This window comes from Cyphomyrmex costatus, unplaced genomic scaffold (genome assembly GCF_001594065.2).
Source record: "Cyphomyrmex costatus isolate MS0001 unplaced genomic scaffold, Ccosl1.0 scaffold124, whole genome shotgun sequence".
Classification (NCBI taxonomy): domain Eukaryota; kingdom Metazoa; phylum Arthropoda; class Insecta; order Hymenoptera; family Formicidae; genus Cyphomyrmex; species Cyphomyrmex costatus.
Genome location: NW_017275218.1, coordinates 313301 through 335871, shown reverse-complemented (window position 1 = coordinate 335871; position 22571 = coordinate 313301). Strand labels below are relative to the sequence as shown.

The 22571-nt window shown below is 31.0% G+C and overlaps 2 protein-coding genes across 4 annotated transcripts; both read left to right on the top strand.

Moving 5' to 3' along the window:
* The first annotated feature begins 126 nt into the window (after nt 1-126).
* On the top strand, nt 127-6731 carry emb (exportin-1 emb). 3 transcript variants are annotated; one of them, XM_018550607.1, is made up of 14 exons: nt 127-212; nt 1705-1939; nt 2023-2217; nt 2293-2643; nt 3124-3849; nt 3939-4173; nt 4268-4431; nt 4517-4651; nt 4751-4894; nt 4972-5118; nt 5242-5490; nt 5585-5837; nt 5948-6198; nt 6352-6731. In XM_018550607.1, the coding sequence occupies exons 2-14, from the start codon at nt 1742-1744 to the stop codon at nt 6496-6498; spliced, it is 3195 nt and encodes a 1064-aa protein (XP_018406109.1). In that variant the 5' UTR covers nt 127-212; nt 1705-1741; the 3' UTR covers nt 6499-6731. The 3 variants fall into 3 exon arrangements, with proteins under 3 accessions (XP_018406109.1, XP_018406107.1, XP_018406108.1); XM_018550605.1 differs by having other exon boundaries at nt 200-375; XM_018550606.1 differs by having other exon boundaries at nt 200-488.
* Nucleotides 6732-10686: 3955 nt separating this feature from the next.
* LOC108782339 (uncharacterized) lies at nt 10687-22561 on the top strand. Its single transcript, XM_018550598.1, has 26 exons — nt 10687-10862; nt 11012-11174; nt 11402-11541; nt 11620-11914; nt 11993-12137; nt 12986-13182; nt 13332-13568; nt 13890-14071; nt 14334-14472; nt 14546-14819; nt 14933-15185; nt 15271-15541; nt 15643-15809; nt 16332-16550; nt 16615-16725; nt 16817-17036; nt 17122-17310; nt 17739-17936; nt 18945-19092; nt 19165-19520; nt 19739-19910; nt 20627-20913; nt 21564-21760; nt 21847-22064; nt 22140-22282; nt 22350-22561. The coding sequence occupies exons 1-26, from the start codon at nt 10687-10689 to the stop codon at nt 22494-22496; spliced, it is 5244 nt and encodes a 1747-aa protein (XP_018406100.1). The 3' UTR covers nt 22497-22561.
* Nucleotides 22562-22571: the final 10 nt, after the last annotated feature.

Sequence of the window (22571 nt, the reverse complement as noted above, 5' to 3'; positions counted from 1 at the left end):
GGTGGGTATCGCACGAACCTCTCCGTAAAGTCGACGATCCTCGTACCGTCGCAATAGTAGCAGCGGGGTAGGAAGCAGAGAGTGAGAAAGAGAGACGGTGTGAGAGAGAGAGAGAGAGAGAGAGAGAGTGGGAGGAAGAGAGAGGGAGCACACGAGTGGTAGCGAGAAAGCACGACACAGAGACAGGAGGAATGACGAGTGCGTGAAACGAGGTACAAAAGTTGGTGGTCGTGCGCGGGAATCAGCGGTTGTGTGTTTGACCCTTTTATGCTTGTGATTCGCGCCGAAGTGGCCCCGAACCGTCGGCGCGGAACTGTGTGATTTTTTTAATTTGCAAAAACTCGGAGCGTGAGTACGTGTATGAGAGTGAGCACGGTAAGTCACGCGTCGGTTTTCCCGCGACGCCTTCTCCACTCTCGGTGGGCTACCGACGACGCAATCCAACGGATGAATGGGCAGCCGACTGCGTCGGGGACGCCGAGGATCGCGTGAGTGAGGTACGTCTGCGGCCAGCCCCGCGGACGTACCGCTGCATCCTCGCCCCAGCGTGTCACTTGTCCGTCTCATCCGTCCGCGTGACAATTTGCGTCTGCGGCTCGCGTCCACATAACCTTGCTTCCTATTGTCAAATGTAGGTTAGATCGTGGGACCGCGGCGGCGGCGGCAGATCGGTCCTCTCGCGCGCACCGCCACATCGCGAACAGGAGTAATCCTCGCCCCCGTCACCAGCTCCTCGTCCTACGACTCGCCGCGTCGCGGAGATCCCTCTCAGTTTTTTCGCTCTAGCGCGAACACGTGCGACGTAGTTTCTAACGGCACCCTCGCTATTTTCGAGTATCCATTGCTTAAAGTTTGTCGTTCCGATCTCGACATTTCCCCACGCTAGACTTCTAATAGAGAACGATTATGTCGCTTGAATAAAACTCTTTTACACGTCAAAATCTACTATCCATTTCTTTACGAGTTAGAAGAATCGGCTGTGTCTTGTCTGTCTTACTTTGCTTTTATAACTTAAAATAATTAACAAATTCAGTTAAACGCACTAATGTATACGCTAGTGTATCTTAAAAACGATTGTACACCGATTTGATCTGAGTGTATGAATGTGAAATTTCTCAAATGTCTAGTAAAGTACATATTTTATCAATCAGTACAATAAATCATTATGAAGATTTTGTGCTTTTATCGGTTTATATATTTATATTAAACATACATTTTTGCTTAAATTTATGTACAAGGACTTTTATATGTACTAGAAATACATTATTTGACTACATTGTGATTAATCAACTAGTGCCAGACTCATAGTTGATTCTTATATTTGAGGCTGTCTTAGGTACAGTCTTGAGATATATTAAATAAACCATCATCTTAAGATGATCAGAATTAATCAGAGGAAGACTGTATTAGCTCATCTTTTAATATATCACTTAAGATAGTCTTAAAATAAGAACCAACTATAAATAACAACTTTAGAGTTTTCCTACTGGACATGCATTGTTAATGACTTATGGTCAATCATAATGTGATCAAAAAACTCATCCATGTATATTAGTATACATTAGTATAAGTGAGTATAAGTTATCAAATTTGCTACTAAATTCACGAAAACTAAATTAAACCATGTCTGTCTACTTGTTAGTCAATATATCTAAGTATATTACTAAATGCAAGGTATTTTCACATGCATCTTTTATTTAAAAGGTAAAACATACGAAAGGACATACAGTTAAGATATACAATGGCAACTTTGGCTGAACAAGCATCTAAATTATTGGACTTTAATCAGAAATTGGATATAACGCTTCTCGACAATATAGTAGGATGTATGTATACTGGGATAGGTGAGCAACAAAGAGTTGCCCAAGAGGTATTAACATCTCTTAAAGAACATCCAAATGCTTGGACACGGGTAGATACCATTTTAGAATATTCACAGGTAAATGTCAACAAATATCTTTTTATTTGTGGTTGCATACATATGTGTACATATCTGTGCAAATAATTATATTGTTGCTTCAGAATCAACAAACAAAATATTACGGTTTGCAAATATTGGAACAAGTTATAAAGACACGATGGAAAGTATTACCAAGAAATCAATGCGAAGGCATAAAAAAGTACATCGTAGGCCTTATCATAAAAACAAGCAGTGATCCAGAGACGATGGAAGCTTCCAAAGTTTATCTTAACAAACTTAATATGATCCTTGTACAAGTGAGTAAAAATTATTCCTCTGTAATATATTTCTTTGTGAAATACTAATTATATGTAACGATATTGTTCTGTCAGGTACTAAAACGCGAGTGGCCAAAAAATTGGGAATCATTTATCAGTGATATTGTTGGTGCAAGTAAAACTAACGAAAGTCTCTGTCAGAACAACATGGCTATCTTGAAACTTTTATCAGAAGAAGTATTCGACTTTTCTAGTGGTCAACTCACTCAGACAAAGGCAAAACACTTAAAAGATACAATGTGCAGTGAATTTTCACAGATATTCCAACTTTGTCAGTTTGTGATGGATAATTCACAAAATGTTCCGTTAGTAGCAGTCACATTAGAGACGCTCCTAAGGTTTTTAAACTGGATTCCACTTGGTTATATTTTTGAAACGAAATTGATAACTACTTTAATATTCAAGGTATTGTATTGTATCATCAATTTTTTTTCATTACTTTTTGTTTTAAGACTTCTATTCACTCAACACTACTTTCAGTTTACGACTTTAGAAGTGAGAAAACAATTTGCTATTAATAGAATAGACTTGTGAAATATATTTTGAAAACTTTTATTTTGTGGAGAAATTAAATCAGATTTATTTCAGGAGATTTTGTCCCTTAATTCGACAGTCTATCATATCTGTGAACATAGCTAATTTCATTTAAATTAAATAATAAATTTTATTATAAAAATATAAATTTTTAATATGGTTCTATTAATTGTAAGTATTATTTTATTGAAATGTATCCTTACATAAACATATTTTACAAGACTATTTATTGTGAATTTTCTCGTTTCTTACGTCACAATCTAGACAGTAATGGTGAATGAACAGAAATCTTAAATATTAATTATTTGTGCTCTGCTATTATTTATAATAATCGATATTTTCAATTTACAGTTTTTGAATGTACCAATATTTCGGAACGTTACTCTAAAATGTCTAACTGAAATCGCAGCAGTCGTTGCCACTGTGCCGAATTATGATGACATGTTTGTTATATTATTTATCAACACGATGCAGCAATTGGAGCTAATGCTTCCACTGGAAACTAACATACGTGAAGCATATGCGGCTGGACAAGATCAAGAACAAAATTTTATTCAAAATCTAGCTATGTTTCTTTGCACTTATCTAAAAGATCATGGCGAACTAATAGAAAAAAAACAATTGAATGAGACATTAGTAAAGGCGTTACATTACCTCGTTCTTATATCTGAAGTCGATGAGGTTGAAATTTTTAAAATCTGTTTAGAATACTGGAATGGATTAGCAGCTGATTTGTATAAAGAGAATCCTTTCGTGACTTCGTCACCACTTTTCATGTCTAAGAACATGACGGTTCCACCTCGGAGATTATTTTATGGTCAAGTTTTGACAAAAGTACGATATATTATGATCAGCAGAATGGCAAAGCCTGAAGAAGTACTTGTTGTTGAAAATGAGAATGGCGAGGTTGTCAGAGAATTTATGAAAGATACTGATTCTATTAATCTCTATAAAAATATGAGAGAAACTCTCGTGTATCTTACTCATCTTGATTATTTGGATACAGAGAGAGTAATGACAGAAAAACTGCAAAATCAAGTTAATGGTACAGAATGGTCTTGGAAGAATCTCAATACGGTAACTGTTTTTCAAAATAATACATATAATAAAATGTGTTGGATAAGTGACAAGAATAATATTATATTTATTGTCTATTTTTTTGTTAGTTGTGTTGGGCGATAGGTAGTATTTCGGGGGCTATGCATGAAGAGGACGAAAAACGTTTTTTAGTAACTGTAATCAAGGATTTACTTGGTCTGTGTGAACAAAAAAAGGGAAAAGATAATAAAGCTATAATTGCTAGCAATATTATGTATGTTGTTGGCCAGTATCCACGGTTTCTCCGAGCCCATTGGAAATTTTTAAAGACTGTTGTAAATAAACTTTTTGAGTTCATGCATGGTAAGTAGATGTTCTTATTACGGGAACATTCTGTTGTATATAATATGATTTGAACATAAACTAATAATGAATCTTTGTTCAATGAATGTTTTAGAGACGCACGATGGAGTGCAAGATATGGCCTGCGATACTTTTATTAAAATAGCACTGAAATGCAGACGACATTTTGTTACTGCACAAATAGGGGAAGCAATGCCGTTCATTGAAGAAATTCTTTCTACAATTAGCACAATCATATGCGATCTTCAAACACAACAAGTAAGATGATTCGTAATATTTATTTTATATACTTATTAATGTAATGTGCAATATTGTGCAATTACAATCTAATGTTATACAATAGGTACATACGTTCTACGAAGCAGTTGGCTATATGATAAGTGCTCAAGCTGATACTGTAGTACAGGAACAGTTAATTGAAAAGTATATGCTTCTCCCTAATCAGGTTTGGGATGACATTATTAGTCAAGCATCTAAGGTATGTATTGTGGTATCTGTTGTGTTACGTTAAAAAAAAAAAAAACAGATGCTTTATATTTGTATGTATGTGCAATTATATTTCAATATTTTTCACCAGAATGTAGATGTCTTAAAGGACCAAGAAGCCGTGAAACAACTCGCTAGCATCTTAAAAACAAATGTTAGAGCTTGTAAAGCTCTTGGGCATCCGTACGTGATACAGTTAGGGAAAATATACTTAGATATGTTGAATGTTTATAAAGTATGTTTCTGTACTTGTATATAAAAATTTTCAAATTAATAATAATTGATACTTAATGCAAGTTTACATTGTTTCAGGTTATGAGTGAAAATATAAGTGCTGCGATAGCTGTAAATGGTGAGATAGTAATGAAACAACCTTTAATCAAGAGTATGAGAGTAGTAAAAAAGGAAACGTTGAAATTAATATCGGATTGGGTGAACAGGACGAGTGATCACCAAATGGTAAGTTTTCCCGCTCATATTTTTTTTATTAAACTTACATATTTTGCCCTTCTCAAAATTTAATTAATTAATTTTATTTATTTTATTTATACAACATATATTTATGGAGATTTTCCTCGATAGGTATTGGAAAACTTCATACCACCATTACTGGACGCTGTTCTACTGGATTATCAAAAGACGAATGTTCATTGTGCTAGAGAGCCTGAAGTGCTTAGTGCTATGGCCACCATAGTAAATAAACTGGAAGCCCATATCACTAGCGAGGTGCCCAAAATATTTGATGCAGTATTTGAATGTACTTTAGAAATGATAAACAAAGACTTTGAAGAATTTCCGGAACATAGAACAAACTTTTTCCTTCTTTTACAAGTAAGTGAAGTAATATGCATTTACTTGTTTTTATGTGATTAAATATTCTTCCGAGCTATATTTAATATTATTTTGTCTTCATTTTTTAATTCAGGCGGTGAATATTCATTGTTTTCCTGCATTTCTTTCAATTCCACCGGCTCAATTTAAACTGGTTCTTGATTCGATTATTTGGGCTTTTAAACATACGATGAGGAATGTAGCTGATACAGGATTACAAATTCTTTATCAACTTCTATTAAATATTGAACAGCACGAACAGGCGGGTCAAAGCTTTTATCAAACATATTTTACCGATATTCTGCAACATGTATTCAGTGTTGTCACAGATACATCACACACTGCAGGTAAAGTAATAATACAGTTGTACACATACAACAATTGTCATTAATTAATTATTATTTATATTAAAATATTAATATTATTTTTACGTATTTGATTTTATTGATGTGTACAGGTCTGACTATGCACGCGACTATTCTTGCTTATATGTTTACACTGATTGAACGTGGGAAAATTCAGGTGCCGCTCGGCCCTGTGCCTGATAATACTTTATATATACAAGAATTTGTTGCAAGATTGCTTAAAGCAGCCTTTCCGCATTTAACTGATAATCAGATTAAAATAACTGTACAAGGTTTGTTCCATCTAAATCAAGATATCAACGCATTCAAGGAACACCTCAGAGATTTTCTTGTACAAATCAAAGTAAGTAATATTCAACATTTCACTTGCACATTTATCTAAAAATACATATGAAATAGTTAATATTTTGCACGCTATAACTAGTAGGGCAAAATAATAATCAGATTTGAAAGTTATTTCTTTAAGTTTTAAAATAAATTATTCTTATCTGTATAGGAATATACGGGTGAAGATGATTCTGAGCTTTATTTGGAGGAACGAGAAACAGCTTTACGACTAGCCCAAGAAGAAAAAAGGCGGCAACAAATGGCAGTACCAGGCATTATTAATCCTCACGATATGCCAGAAGAGATGCAGGACTGAATTACCATAGTCCTTGTCCATCGTGTTTTGCACATCTGAATGAGAAACACTGTTACAAAAAATAATTATTGTATCCTTTGAGCTGTAATTATCCTTATGACATCACCATATAGACAAATATTGATTATACTTACTAAAACCGAGTCTGCAAAAAAAAAAAAAAAAACTACACCCTTGTTAGGGAAATAAGCCCAAAAGAAACTGTTTGTTATAGGATTCTAAAAAAAAAAAAAGAAATTCAAGTTTCCATTGTGGATAATAGGACAATTGCCTGCTAGCGATGCTATTTCATGTAATGAAATAAAAGATTGCTTCTCAGAGAAAATCGATTGTCTAAGAAACGCTATCTCTATAGGACAAGAACGTTTTCAGATTAATTCCTAGATAATTAGAATTAAACGAAAATGGTAGATATAGCAAAAAATAACCAGTCTTCAGAATTACCCTCAAATGATTCGATATATATATATATATATTTCATACATGATGAATTTTCCACGAAACCTATAACATTGCTATATTTAAGTTTCGTTTTAGTATTTTTTTTTCTATACAAGAGAAACGCTATAGTCCACAGAATTGTTTTGTGCACACTATTGGCTATTTAAATTTCTTGTCGAATGGATATGGATATGTATGTATGTATGTAAGCTTACTTGTGATAGCTTATACTAATGTATTGATACTTGAATTTGTTATAATATAAATAATACAAAGAAAGTTTTTCTTGTTCCATATTTTTTATTCAGTCAGAATGATATATTTATTCAGTCGAATACGTTATTATTCAGCAATAATGCTAATCAAATTGATTTTTTTTCCGAAAGATAACAAATGATGGAACACATACAGTGATATGAGACGCGTGCGCGAGTGATACTTACATCTACTAAATGAATGCACAGATATATTGTATATCTAACAATCCGAATAATTCGAAACCGTGTAAAAAAAATTATATAAATATATATAAACCAGCGACCTATTTAACTTGTTAGATGATTAATGCATTTATTTGATCATTATATATATATATATATATATATAATGATTTCAGTGAATACTTGGTGAGTTAGTGTACTTTATCGGGCGTGAGTGAATAGGAAACCTCTTGGTGATTTGCGTGAAATAAAATTTGTGTATAAGGTATCATTGGGTTTGTGATTGATGTAAAAGGATAATTTTTATTGCAATGAATCATATAAATGATTGTCGTATGTATATTTAAATCAGAGTAGAGCTTTAAAGAGTAATACGTCGATATTATAGTTACATCCAAGGGGCAAAAGGCGATCGAATTTGAGATATGTGAATAATTTGCATAAAATAGTATCGTCGCAAGCAGGCTCTGAAGACGATGTGTACGTGAAGGCGCGTGTTTTTATCTAATGATTAATGAGAGCGAAGTTGTATAAAATACTGTCATTATTACTATTATTATGAACCATACAGTGAACACTTGTAAATTAAAATGATCGCAACCGTACGTTTAGCACTTATTTAGGTACTCCATCTTATTTCGATTTGTGTTGTCGAATTTAACTTACAATTAGTAATTACAAGAAAAAAATATTACGCTGAGGAATCTTCCTAAAAATTAACGACTTGAATCGAGTTTTTTAATACATTCTGTTTTTACAAATCATGTTGTCGTATCATTAGTCATGCGCGGCGTTCTATTAAAATTAAATAAATTGAAATAAACAAATTTGATTCATTGTACTTTCGCCTTGTTTTTGTTAATTAAAAACCGGTTCTTATTATATATAAAAATATTTCAAAGATAACATTAGAGCTTTGATATATTATCTCTACAGAGCAAAAGAAAGATTGCAGAAATATATCATTGACAGATTGTGTGCAACATTGGAAAAATATTATAAAATCTTGTTACAATGTTGTAGTAATATTGAAATTTCCCCTTCAGAAATTGTAATGATACATCATTGCAATAAAGCTGTATTATTCTATTTAATTTGATAGTCACAGAGCTCTTATATAAGCATCATTTGTCTTTGTTAAGAAGATGCTGGAGTTTATCCTATTTTACCATAACTTCAGATTCTCTAAGCTTTTAATTTATAGATGAAAACATTCTTTTCTATGTGCGATATTAAAATATTGACAAAAACACCGTGCATGCAATAATTTCGTATAAAAACAAAAAAGAATAAGAAAATTTATGATTTGAAACATATTTATGAGACGTTATACATCAACGGAGATTAGTAGTGTCTGGGTAAAATTTGTGAAGTCGAAATAAAACGTTCAAGGGCTTAAAATTTTCGTTTTTATATGCAGTTTAAGGAAAAAACATGGCGTTTTTTAAGATTCAAAGCAAGCTGTCTCGCTCGCTCTCGTGGTACGTAGTTTCCGCAGCTCGAAAATGGACGTTGATGCCGCTAGTGTAAAGCATTACATAAAGTCACTAGATTAATCAATCTAGTGACTTTAGCATTAGAGGAAAAAGGCCGCCATGGCCGCGCTCTCAGGGTATCGATCCATAAAACTTTTTCCCTAGGATGAAAAATGAAAAGTGAAAAATTTCTACAATGGTAAAAATTTTCACAACGAAATTGTGAAAAGTGAAACTTTCCACGTGAAATTACATGATCGCTGCCCTGAACGTGGCAACGTTTGCCGCGCAGTGGAAGTTGGCGCGATAGCCAATCAATGTCTCGTCAGCAAAATGTTGATTGGTTATCGCGCCAACTTCCGCCGTGCGACAAGTATTTCCGTGTTCTGTCTGCAGGAACCATTTACATATAGTTTGTCTGTTAAAAGAATTCTGGAAAAGCATATATAACCTCACTGTATTAATTATTAATCTATAATTTAATTAAAACAATAATATATCTAATAATAATTATTAATTTTCAAGTGTGATTCTCTGACATAGTATTTGTCAATCATTGTCTTTATTGCCCTCATTATAGAAGAAAACATTCCACAAGACAATGTCTTGTTCATCCTTATACGTTCCCTACGTTCATTAATCATTTATATAATAAAATAGATTAAATATTGCATAGTATAATATTTAATATTATTTTTATAAAACTCATGTATGCGATAATACAACTTTTAAATCGATATAATGACATCATCGTGTATGCAAAAACACAACTTTTAAAATGATGATGACAAATAAAATAATAAAATTAGAATAAAATCAATCCTTTGAATAGCAAACTCTGATAATGTGATATAAAATTTATTGTTCTTACATCCTTAATTACAAAATTCTTAAAATTATTTTAACGCTCGTGAATTCGCCAATGTCGCAGCAGAAAAAATCGCAAAACATAAATGACTACTATCGTTGACAACTTTTGTCTGAAACATTTTTTTCTAAAGTGCATCGTTTATGAGATTTTTGGGTGTATCCCAGACTTTTGGCACACCCTGTATATGTAAATCGAAAATCTAATTATGTTTTTTATTTAAATAATAAGACTGATTATAGATAATTCGAAAATAACTGAATCGATTACCATTTGATAGAATCTTTAGGCTATGCAAAGATGAGAAGAAATTCGCACTCGCAGACGAATTGAGTTATGGCTCCCGCAGGCAGAACACGGAAACGCTTGCCGCGCGGCGGAAGTTGGCACGATAACCAATCAATATCTTGCCGGCGAGACGTTGATTGGCTATCGCGGCAACTTCCGCCCCGCGTTCTGCTACGGGAGCCATTACGATCTGATACACCCCTAATAAATTTCTATTATATCAATATAATTCTCTTTGTTTTTTGTAAATTATTAGAAAATCATTTTTTGTGTATAATATATTGTTTTGAAATTAAGTATTTTCAGAGACGCAAAACTGAACGAAATTACTGAATATAAACGTGATTATTGAATAAACGGAAACTATGTATCCATGGATACACATTAGGAACTTGCACTATTTTCTTTTAAAGTTGCACACATAACCATTCATAAACGTATCCGAATTACACAAGAAGCTCATAATTATTATTGTATCCTTTATTACTCGGTAAACGACAATGCAATTAAAATGATACATCATACACGCTTTATACACAATTTGAGACACATCCAAAAGTATTTGTAAATGTGCTGTATCCAACTTCAATGTAGAATCATATTTTCGACTGATATCAATACAAACGGAAACATTTATTAGTAATTTATCATCGGTAAATATATTTTTACTGATAAAATGTCGAGAGACGAGTGGCAGAAACATCAACTCAACTTTGATGACGAGAAAAAGTGGAAAGTGGAAAGAAATGATGGCACAATTATGCATGAGAAGACATATGACTCGAATAAATACATATCCGGAGCAAGACACGTGATAAACGGAACAGTGCCCATGAACATTTTACAGTTTCAGTATCCTTTTTATAACTATAAAATAATCGCTGAACTTACTTTTGAATCCTTGAGAATTAACAGGTACAGGTAATAAAAATTTAAACTACGATAAATTTATAATTAAAAATACGTAATTAAAAATATATATTTCTTAAATAATATCACAGTCATTCGTTTTCGTACGATTGTCAGAGATATTTTAATCTTTGCGTGGTAGAACCAAACGTTGTCGTCTTTGCTTCCGGTAACATTTTACATTTCTTAAATACAGTAACCAAAAAGCTGTTGTTTAGAAGAGGATACACAGGTGGTGGAATTGGACACGTAACGGTATTCTTTATTTATATCTATTATAACATACTTGCTTTGAGAAACTTGTATACAAGAATCCTAGTAAAACAAAAATGCAATGAAAAATAAGGTTTAATTCTATCGTTAATTTTTAATAAATTTTTCTTAAAAGAAAAAGAAAAATGTTGAAAACATGTAGTATGATTTCTCACTCTATTATATTGTATTTTATTGTATTATATTGTTTTCTTTCTTTTTTTTTTTAGAAGAATCCTACATTTGATCATATTGCCGTTGGCGAAAATGGTATTAAACCTCCAATAATAATCTATAAATGGCCTTCAATGGATATCATATCAATTTTATACAATGGCACAATGAAATCTTATCGTCATTTAGTATACAGGTATTTTATAAAGAATTTAAAAATCACATTTACCACTGCAATGTATATTTTATATATTTCATTTATATATGTTTGTAGTGCGGATGGTTTGTTGCTGGTGTCACAAGGAGGATATCCAGATTATACACTTACCTTCTGGGATTGGCAGAAATCTGAAATAGCATTAAAATGTAAATCCTACAATAGAGATGTTTACAATATAACAATATCTCTATCATTACCTGGATATTTAGTGACAAGTGGTTTGGGACATATAAAATTTTGGAAAATCTCTGAAACATTTACCGGGCTTAAATTAAAAGGTGAAATTGGTAAATTTGGTCAAACAGAAATCTCTGACATTGTGGGCGTATATATTATGCCAGACGGCAAGGTAAACATTATTTAAATGTGCTAGATTTTTAAATTTAGAGTCACATTCTTAACTTATATAGAATTATATTATATTTAGGTTGTATCAGGTTGCGAGTGGGGAAACATTTTACTATGGGAAGAAGGTTCAATTACTCTTGAAATATGTAGAAAAAATCGACAGCCATGTCATGCCAAAGCGATCACACAATTTGAATATATGAATGGGGAACTTATATCAGTTGGTATAAAAATTTTTGTATTATTATTGTGATTTTTATATTATCAGGCAACAAATAAAAGAAAGAGCAATAAAAGAAGTATTAAAAAAACATATTTAATAAAATTGAATTAGATATAACTTTAAAATTTTTTAGAATTTTTGTTTTGATTTTTTATAATTAAAAAAAAATTTAAGATTTTTCTCATTTTATGATTACAAAAAAAAATAAAATGTGAAAAAAGTTTACAATATTTTTTTCAGAAATCTTCATAATATAATTAATTTTCGAAAATAATGTAAAATATGAGAATTTTTTCACCATAGAGCTATTTAAGTTGAAATGTAATTAGAATGTATGATACATATAATTAATGTATACAGGGTGCGTCACCAAATCTGGACAAATCGAACAATTACAGGCACAAATTAACAGGAACTATTAACGGCACAATATAGCGGAAAATTTATATTGAAGTTTGTCCGGATTTTGGTGACACACTCTGTACATACTATATCTAGAGATAGAAAAATGAAAGACAATATTCTAATAATTTTTACGAATGAAATTGTTTGTAATAAAGCTCAATAAGTTTTTTAAAAACTAATATAGAGAAACAGGGCCAATAAATTCGTTAAAATCTTTTTAAATTAATTTAATATATTGTGAAGAATATCACGTAATTATGGCGTTTCGTCCCAGCTTCTCCACTACTGGACTCATCTCGCGCATATCGATAGACCTCTGATGGCGGGTCGACGTAGTAATATTCTTCGCAATATATTAAATTAATTTAAAAAGATTTTAACGAATTTTTATTAACTCATTGCCCTGTTTCTCTATATTAGTTTTTACGAATGAATTTTGTATAGGTATGGATGGATGGATTCGAATTTGGTTTTATGAAACTATAGATCAAGCAAATCCACAAGATGGAAAACGTTTTCTAGAAATTCAACCTATCTATGAATATCTCATCAGTGAGAGCGATGAAATAAGTAGTGCAATGCTAATGTGTATATGTAAGCAAGAACCAGATAGTCCAGAGAGTACATTTTGGTACGCACAAGTAAGTAACAAATTTCCTGTAATGTAAATATTCAAAAATATTGATAGCGGAGTTAGCAAAATTTATATATATATATATATATATAAAATGGAGTAAAGAAAAAAATGAATAAAATATTTATGTAATTTTTAAATATCTTTCTACTTAAGGATGGAAATGGTGGAATTTGGCTAATAGATTTCCATGACTCGACACAACTACCACAAAAAATATTTACATGCCATGCAGGAGCTATAGCTGACATGGATAACGCAAAGTGGGGTCCTTTTGTAACTACAATTAGTAAAACCGGACAGTTGCATATTTACAATTATCTAGAAAAAAAGTTAATTTTAGCACACCAATTTAACGATACTGGCAGTCAAGTTGTATGGTTCCCATGCCAGGTAAAAGTTAGTTTTATAAATCTATTTATCTCTGAGATTTCAATTATAGACATTCTTTTAATATTATAAAATCATGAACTCCGATAATTAAGGGCGAACGAGAGTGCAGCGTTGTTGTTGATACGCATAGTAATAAGAAATGAATTTAGTTGTCAGAAAATTATCCTCACTCTTATTTTTTTGTTTACTTCTGCGGCGTATATCCTTATAGCGTATTTGTCGGAGTTCTCGTAAGGGATCTTTATATTTTATTTGTGTGTACATATAAATATATTTTTATATAAAATTATAAATTATAAAATTTTTTCATATATTTGCAAGATTGAAACAACTGGATCAACACTTGCTTGTGCTTTTGGAAGTGGTGTTATTCGTATAATTGTTGTAGCAGTATCAATGGCTAACTCTATTGATAATATAAAGGGAGATTATATTAGGCTGATTCAAGTCATAAAACCGCACAAAATGGCAATAACCGCAATGTCTCTAAATCCATCATGCAAGTACGAAACACAAATTTTATATTTTAAATGTATGATGATTTTTTAATAATACTTTAAATATTGATCTTCAAATTCTTTAAATTTTTTACCAGAAATTATAGAATAAAAAATTATAGAATTTTCGAAATTAATTATAAAAAATTACAAATTTCTTAAAAAATTATGCAGGAAAAATTATATGATTGAGGAATTAAAAAAATGTTTGCCAGAGTTTTGCCGTAGATATAATTGTAAGAATAATTTTCATGTAAAAATGTTTCAGCCTATTGGTGACTGGTGGTGAAGATTCAATTGTGTTTAATTTCAAAGTTGTAATTACTGAAACTTTTCCTGTTATTACGCCAATTGGCTTCATCAAAGTACCTTCAGGAGTCACATATTTCACATGGAAACCGCAATATGTAAATAATATATTACAACAATTTTTAACGCCGGATTATCTATAATTGTCTTTAATGTAATTTCGCTTTACAGGAAACAACATTATTAATTGGATGTTTACGAGGTGATTGCGTAGAAGTTGTATTACCAAGCATACCTCAACCGTACACTATCGCGTCATATGAACTCGTTCAGTGTCAACCGAAAGTATTTAAATTTCATTCTACAAAATCTGCTATTCGAAGGGAATTAATACATCTACAACGAGAGGAAGAGAAAAAAGAGAAAATAGCGAAAAGACGTGAAGAAATAGAGCGATTAACAGCTGAAAGTCCTGGACTAGAAATTAACGAAGAGACATTTTTTGGTTAATATGTTGTTTAGTAACTTATTTTTCTGAAATGATAATGTATCATTCTCTATATAATTTTATCATTTAGTTTAAAATGATAAAAACAAAATTATTAAAATAAAAGTAAGCAATTAAATTTTCAATAGATATAGAAGAAAAAGAGCCATTGCCAGAAGTATATGTACCAAAAATACCAAACAAGGTATTAACAGCACAATATATTAGTCGCGATATTATTTGGTTGTCGATAGCAGGATTTGATGCGGGATATATGTACGAATATCTAAGCCCGGAAATCACTGAAACTGTTGGGAAGGAGCCTATTAAAAGTATCGCAATATATGACGCAGATGACATAGAAATACGAAGTTGTCTCTTTTAGTAAGCGCAAATTAATTATACCGCACAAAAACTAATTTTATGTGCATACTATTTATACATTGTTTTATTCATCTTATGTTTATAGTAAAGAAAAGAAGTTTTTGTTTCTGGGAATGGAGCACGGAGAAATACGGGTTTGTAGATGGAAACCCGAAAATTATACTGATCTTTCAGATTATTGGATACTTCCAATGCATGATAATTATAATGGTTACATCCCAAAAATGATTCTCAGTCATGATCAAAAGATGTTATTTACATGTGGATACGACGGAAATTTATTTTCTTTTGAAATAAACGATGATACGCCATTCGAAGAAATTCAATTCGAAAAAACCGAAGGGCCTTTATCCTTAGTATGTGTGCATTTTTATTATAATTAATTATTTCTCGATAATAATATAGATTAATTTTTTGTAAATGTATACTTTAATAAATTCTTGATATAATGACATAGCCATCCACCAGTGTTGAAGATATCGAAGAAATTCATTATGCAAGTTTAGAAGAGATCATTCAACAAGCTGAATATAACAAAATTGAGACTGCGGCAAAACAGAGTAAACGTCAGACTTTGGAAATATTACTTAAATTGAGCGAGGAATATAACAAAATTGTGAAAAAGTTTAGATAATGTTTAATATATATACACGGAAAGAACAATTTTGCTGAAGTATATAACAATATATTCTCATTAAGGGGAATCTTCCTATAATATTCTAATCCAAATATGATAATAACTTTAATTATTCTTCAAAAAATTTTTATATTACAAAACTACGTTATTTTATTCAACTAAAGTTATATATTGTTTGTACAAAAGATTGTATAAAAGATTTGTAAAAATATTGACACTTTAAAAATCAATTTGAGCATTCAACATAATTATTCAGGTAGACCAATAATTATTGTTAGACTTGTATTTAAAGGACCTCGCTATAATTTGATAGAAATTAGACATATCTTAACTTTCCTTCTCCACACCACTTCCACCCACCTCCCGCCCTATCTACACTTTCGTCCTAATTTCCATAAAATTATGACAGAGTCCTATTTGGATACTTCAGCAAAACTGGTCTTCTGTGTAAATTTTAATTAAACAGCGTTGAGTAAAAAATCATATTAATACATATTTTTACATATTAGGAATAACACACTGCCAAAGATTCATCAATTAACTTATAAAGAATTGGAACTGGATCTTAGAATTATAGCTGATCTAAATAAAGAATTGGACGCGGAAATGACTGCAGTACGTGAGAAATTGGCGTTTAAAGTGAAGAAAAGCGAGCTTGGATTACAAAAACTTTTAGAACACTTCGTTCAACCTGTTATATGCTTACCATTTGCCGTTTGCAAAATATCGTAAGTGAAAATTTTCAAGTTTTAAAAATGTAACACGAACGATGTGATATCTATATTGATACAGGAAACCGGATAACATGGTATATTCTTTGCGTCAATGCGTCTTAGATATTGACGTTACTTTACCGCATATTGATACGATAAAACACACGCATATATCAGACAATGGAAATAGGTAATTCGTATGCTTGATAAATATCTATTATGAACAACTCATGTCTAAAACATATATCTTTGTCTATTATATTATACCTATATGTGAGTAGTATAACGGATGCTAAAACGGAACATCACGAAATGAAGGAACAAGAAAAAGATAAAGCAAAAATAGAAGAAGCAATTGAGATAGCAGAAACGAAACTAGCCGCGGATTTCTTAAAAGATATTAATTACGAAAACATGGATAGCAGCTTGGGAATTCAATTAAATCAAATGTTACGTAAATATACTTTGCAAAAAACAAGATTAGAACAACGCAAAAAAGAAGTTAGTATAATTTATATACATATTAATATAAAAGTAAGTATTTTCTTACTATTATTACTGTAATTTAATCACTTGTTGTACTCAGTGGAAAGTTATATACAATGAAAAGCCGGATATATCTGTTAATCATACGTATGATGTACTCACTATTGAGGAAGCAAAAAAAACTATCGGTGATTATAAATTAAAGACATCTGCAGTTTTCAACTTGATGTCAGAAGAACGAGATACTCTCTTTTCGAAATATAAGGAACTGCTAAATTGTCGGAAGAAGGTTTGCGAATAAAAAAATGTTTATTCATTTATTTATTTTTACTTATTCCATTTACTTTCATATGTGTGCATTCATTCATTTTCAATTATTATAGGTGTACAAATTAATTCTGGGCCTTTTTTGACCAACTTTGACATTTATTTATAAAAACATGAATACAACTCAATCTTCAAAGTAATCTCCCTCGCTATCCATACATTTTTTCCATCTTTCAGGCAATTGCCGGATTCCAGATCGGAAAAATGATGATGGCTTTGAATTAATGAATGCATCGCTTTCATGAATGCATCAACATAAACGGGTTCTAAGGTCGCTAAAAGATAGGGATCAAGAATTAATTTGTACATCTAATATTATATACAATTTTATATTATTCTTTATATCAAAAGTTTTATCATTTACAAAAAAACTTTCGATGATATTTGCAGCTTTACTATCAGCAAGAAGCTTTTAATATAAAATTAAAAGCTGTGAGAACAGAAAAGGAACACTTGCATACAGAAGTTCTACATTTAATAAAATCCCTTAAAAAAATTCACGTCGAGATACCATTAGAAAATGTAAAACCCTTGCCAACTATTCCTGCATTAAATATTAATATGGAATTTCCTGAAAGAAAAGTAATGGTACGCATTCCTACTCACACACATCAAACAAAAACAGCACTAAATCAAAATTTATATTTTCCTATTTCATAATGTAACTGTTACGTATATGTGTTTAGGAATGGGAAAGTTTTTATGAAAGTAATTAATTACAGTTACAGTTTTTCTCTTTCAAAAAGTAATTAATTACCGTTACAAGTTATTGACTCTCAAAAGTAATTCATTACAGTTACAGTTACTGAAAAAGTAACTTTAAATTAGTTATAAGTTACTTTTGAGTTACTTTTTTTCATCGGAATTTTCACTAGTAGCACATCGATAAGGCTGCATTCAGAAACGTTACTCGACTGCCTTCGTGTATCGTTTTATCCTTATTTTTTCACCTAATATTAAACATAGATGATACACAGGGTCATCAAAGTAATGCAACCTGAGACAATTAAAAAAAATTTTCTTTTTTATTAGTTGTACGATTTTTTTCACCGAGTTATATTGAACGTTGAAGCAAAAATGATCATTTTTGCTTGATCGTTTAATAACTTGATGGAAAAAAATCGTACAACATTCAATAAAAAAGACAAATTAAAAGTAAAGATTCGCTCTTTCAACTGTTGCAAATCGCATTTTCGTGTAATTTTTACCTCACGTCATAGACTTTGTAAAATTTGTGAAAAATTTTTAGATTTGACGGATATCCATTTGTGTCCATTACAACTCCGTAAAGTATCAGTCAAATTAAAATTTCAATTACAGATTTCAAAAGTAAAGATTTCAACCTCTAAAATGCTTTTTTAATTTTTTGTCTACGATGATTTTTTACCGAGTTAAGATATTCTGAATATTGCCTAATTTTTAGCGTATTCAAAAGTGTTCCCTAGATTTTGTTGAGTAGTATATATTACTGTTACTAATTTGTGTTTAGCGGATGTTTATATATTAATAAAATACTTATCAATTCAGCCTTATGCTATGTTTATGCAGCTTATGTTATTTTGTGTGTAATGGGCTTTAATTTTTCCACATATATAGGTTGAAGAATACACAGTGAAGGGAGATAAGCAAAGACAAACAACAATTTTGCCAGAGCAGATATCTGATTGTCCAGACGAAGAATATGAAGTACTACTTCTAGATGAGATGTTTCCAGAAACTTCAAGAACTTCTAGCGGATTGCTTGGTAATAAAAAGACTTTATATGTCTGTGTATATAGACTTTTTTAATAGAAATTCATATTATTTTCTGTTATAGAGAAGAAAATAAAGATCCAACCTTCTGTCCAAGATAACATGAAATTATTTTATTTAAGCGATGACATTGAGAATTCGTGGGAACGAGAAATGAAATTTTCTCGTACATTACGAAAAATATATGAACAGGATTGCATATTAAGACGCATACAAACCAATTGCGAAAATATAGATAAGAAGTTAGATAAATTAGAAAATGATAGATTAAACATCGTTACCGAAAATGTCAATGTTAATTTATTTTTATTGACACTCCGTCAAGAATACATTATCTTAAAAGAATATGAAACAATGGAAAATGCATTGCATGACCAAGTTAAGTGTAGATCAGAAGAAGTCACAACAGTGAGACAAAAGGTTAGTCATAATGATTTTCGTGATACAAGAAATGTGTACAACATTCTGAACACTTTAACATTCTGAACATTAATTTAAACATTTTATAAAAATATTTGAACATTCTATAAAAATTTTTTTGCTTCGGAATATAAAACACATTGGGAAAATAAATCAAATTTTTCATAAATGATTAATGTTGGCTGTGTATGTAAAAATTATATAATTAATATTTTCAGATACAAACAGCATTCGATAAAGTTGACATTAAAACGAAGGAAATTACAGAATTACGTGTTCAGATTAAGGATTCTTTTATCAAATACATGCATAGAATAAATGATAACAAGTTCCGTAACTTTTTACGTAGAATATTGAAGAAGAAATATAAAGAAGCGAAAGAAGACGATGGTAATAAGAATATTTTAAGAGATATTCAATAAAAATGTTTCATACATAATCACATACAAGGTATTTCTAAACTCAGTACCAAAACTAATACAGCGGCTTTAGCATATAAAAACAAATAAAATATGTCTAATCAGGAGACGCGGTAGTGTCTCCGGCCATGTTCAAAAACTGAAAGACACTACAAGTCTCCTGATATATTAAAGTAATCTTTAAGATATCTTTAAGACGTCTTATGTCCACATTTTGAATTGCCAAATGAATATTGCCGTTTGATACACTTATTAAAACTTTATAAAATATATTAAGAGAAGGTATAAAGGCTAATAAGAGTAAGTTGATGAGAGAAACAAAATCACCCGTGAAGCGATTGGATGACACCGATTGCGAAGATATCTCGTTATTCTCTGCGTCTACAAAATAAAGAGATCCATGTCAAAGATTATGGTAAAATCGTCAATAATATGAAGTTAGATAAAATAAAAATTTTTGATGTCACACAATAATTATATAACGTCAGATATGTAATAAATAAGTAACACGTCATTCTGTCACACAACGAACAAAAATGTAATATAAAACCTTATAACTTTTGTGTATGAGACATTTTTCTCAAAAATGCTTTATTTATGAGGCATTAAATTGTATCCAGACTTTTGGCACACTTTATACAATATTAATAATTAAAGTGTATTAATGGTTATTTATTATTACTCTAGAAACTACTACAACTACCGAAACGGATTCAGAGGAAATGGATGGTGTCGATAATGGAGAATCCGAATTAATTTATTTCGATGAAAACGTATGTCCACCAGGATGTGATAAAACAATGTATGACTTGGCATTTTCGATAAGAGAAACACGATACGCGCGTGAACATCAAATTAGGGATGCGCAACGAGTTATAGAGATTCTTCATAAAGAGATTCAAATTTATACAAAGAAGTTAAAAATTTTAGAGAGTGCTTTGAAGAAAAATGAGGATGATTTAAATATGTTCATGGTATTATATATTTAAAGCATTAATTCATTAATAAGACAGTCCTTCAGTAAAAAATTCTCGTAACTTATATTCTTAAAAAATTTTACATTTTAAATTTATGAGGGATAAATATACCAATTAGGTGAGACATCCGCGATACCTTGACCTTGACCTTATTTCAAGAAGATTCATGTCAGACGCTCAAAGAGAGTTGTCGGAAACATTAAATATCGATGTAGCAAACGTTTAAAAGCAATGGAAATGATCCAGAAGGTAGGAAATTGGGTCCCACATGAATTGAGAGAGAGAGACATTGCGAAACGTTCAGCCATTTGTGAATTGCTGAAATAAGCACGAAGTTTTTTTTAGTAAAAAAACAGCGAGAATTAATTCAAGCACCTAATAGTACATCCTTGTCGTTCGCCAATGTTAAAGAAGGATAAGATGATCACTGTGTTATACTGTATCGCTTGTTAGAAGGCACACTCAGAGACGTGACCTTGACAACATGTATCAAGGTCAAGGTTATTGGGGCTGTCTCTCCTATTCGGCACATTTATTCTGAAAACTTCTAAAATTTATATAAAAATATTAAAAAATTATATATGTGAAGAATTCTAAGACAAATATTGATACAAAAGTGGATATTATTTACTTAATTTGTTCAATAGCTTAAGAAGCAGCGAAAATTAAACAATGTACATGTTACTGTACTAATGAAATTACATCAGCTGCAATATTTTGGCGATTCTCAAATTCCATTTAAAGTGCACGATTGCGTAATCTTTGATAAGAAAAAACTGTCTAAATTATACGCGAGAATACAACAGTTATACGAGGAAACACTTGAATTACATATTAAACACAAGTACGTAAGATTTGTACGTAAGCCTATAATAATATAACTAACATTGACGTGAACTTTATAATGATATATGCATATTGTATTTGCAGAGGTGCTCAAACACATCTCCACAGAATTAAACTCGATTGTAATCATATGCGTATGAATAATAAAAAATTAAAAGATGAGATAAAGCTGAAAATAATGAATAAGTTTGGTCAGCATTTATCCTTAAATAAATTATATGAAACGATACTTCGTCGAATAGTATATGACATTAAAGCCCATTTAAGTGATACGACGACGTATTTCACTAAACAAATTAAGCGTAAGTTATGTGCTACACAATAATTATAATTTATTTTAATTTCATAGATTTATATTTCGCATATTTTTATTATAGATGTCAAAGAAAATTACATTAAAGAATTAAGCATATTTAACAAGTTGCTCCAGGAACATACGCAAAAATTAAGTTTTTTGACACTTTTGGTGGAAGAGCAATCAAAACTTCAGAAATTATTAAAACAACGCATCATATCAAATGTAAATCACATTTATATTTGTTAAACATTTAATTTCACATTTACTACTAATAGTATCACTGTTACAGGAAGAAATGCTGCAGTTGGAGGAGAAATACAAAAGCGATATAATGAAGTTGGAGAATATCCTTAAAAATCAAATGCGACAGAAGCATCTATTCCAGGATGATATTAAGAATCTTAGATTAAAAACAAAGTCGCAATATCCAGTTTAATTTAAAGAAATAGTGTCCAGTGATAAAGGTAGTAATAAGAATAGGAAGATATCTCTCTCTCTCTCTCCCCCCCCC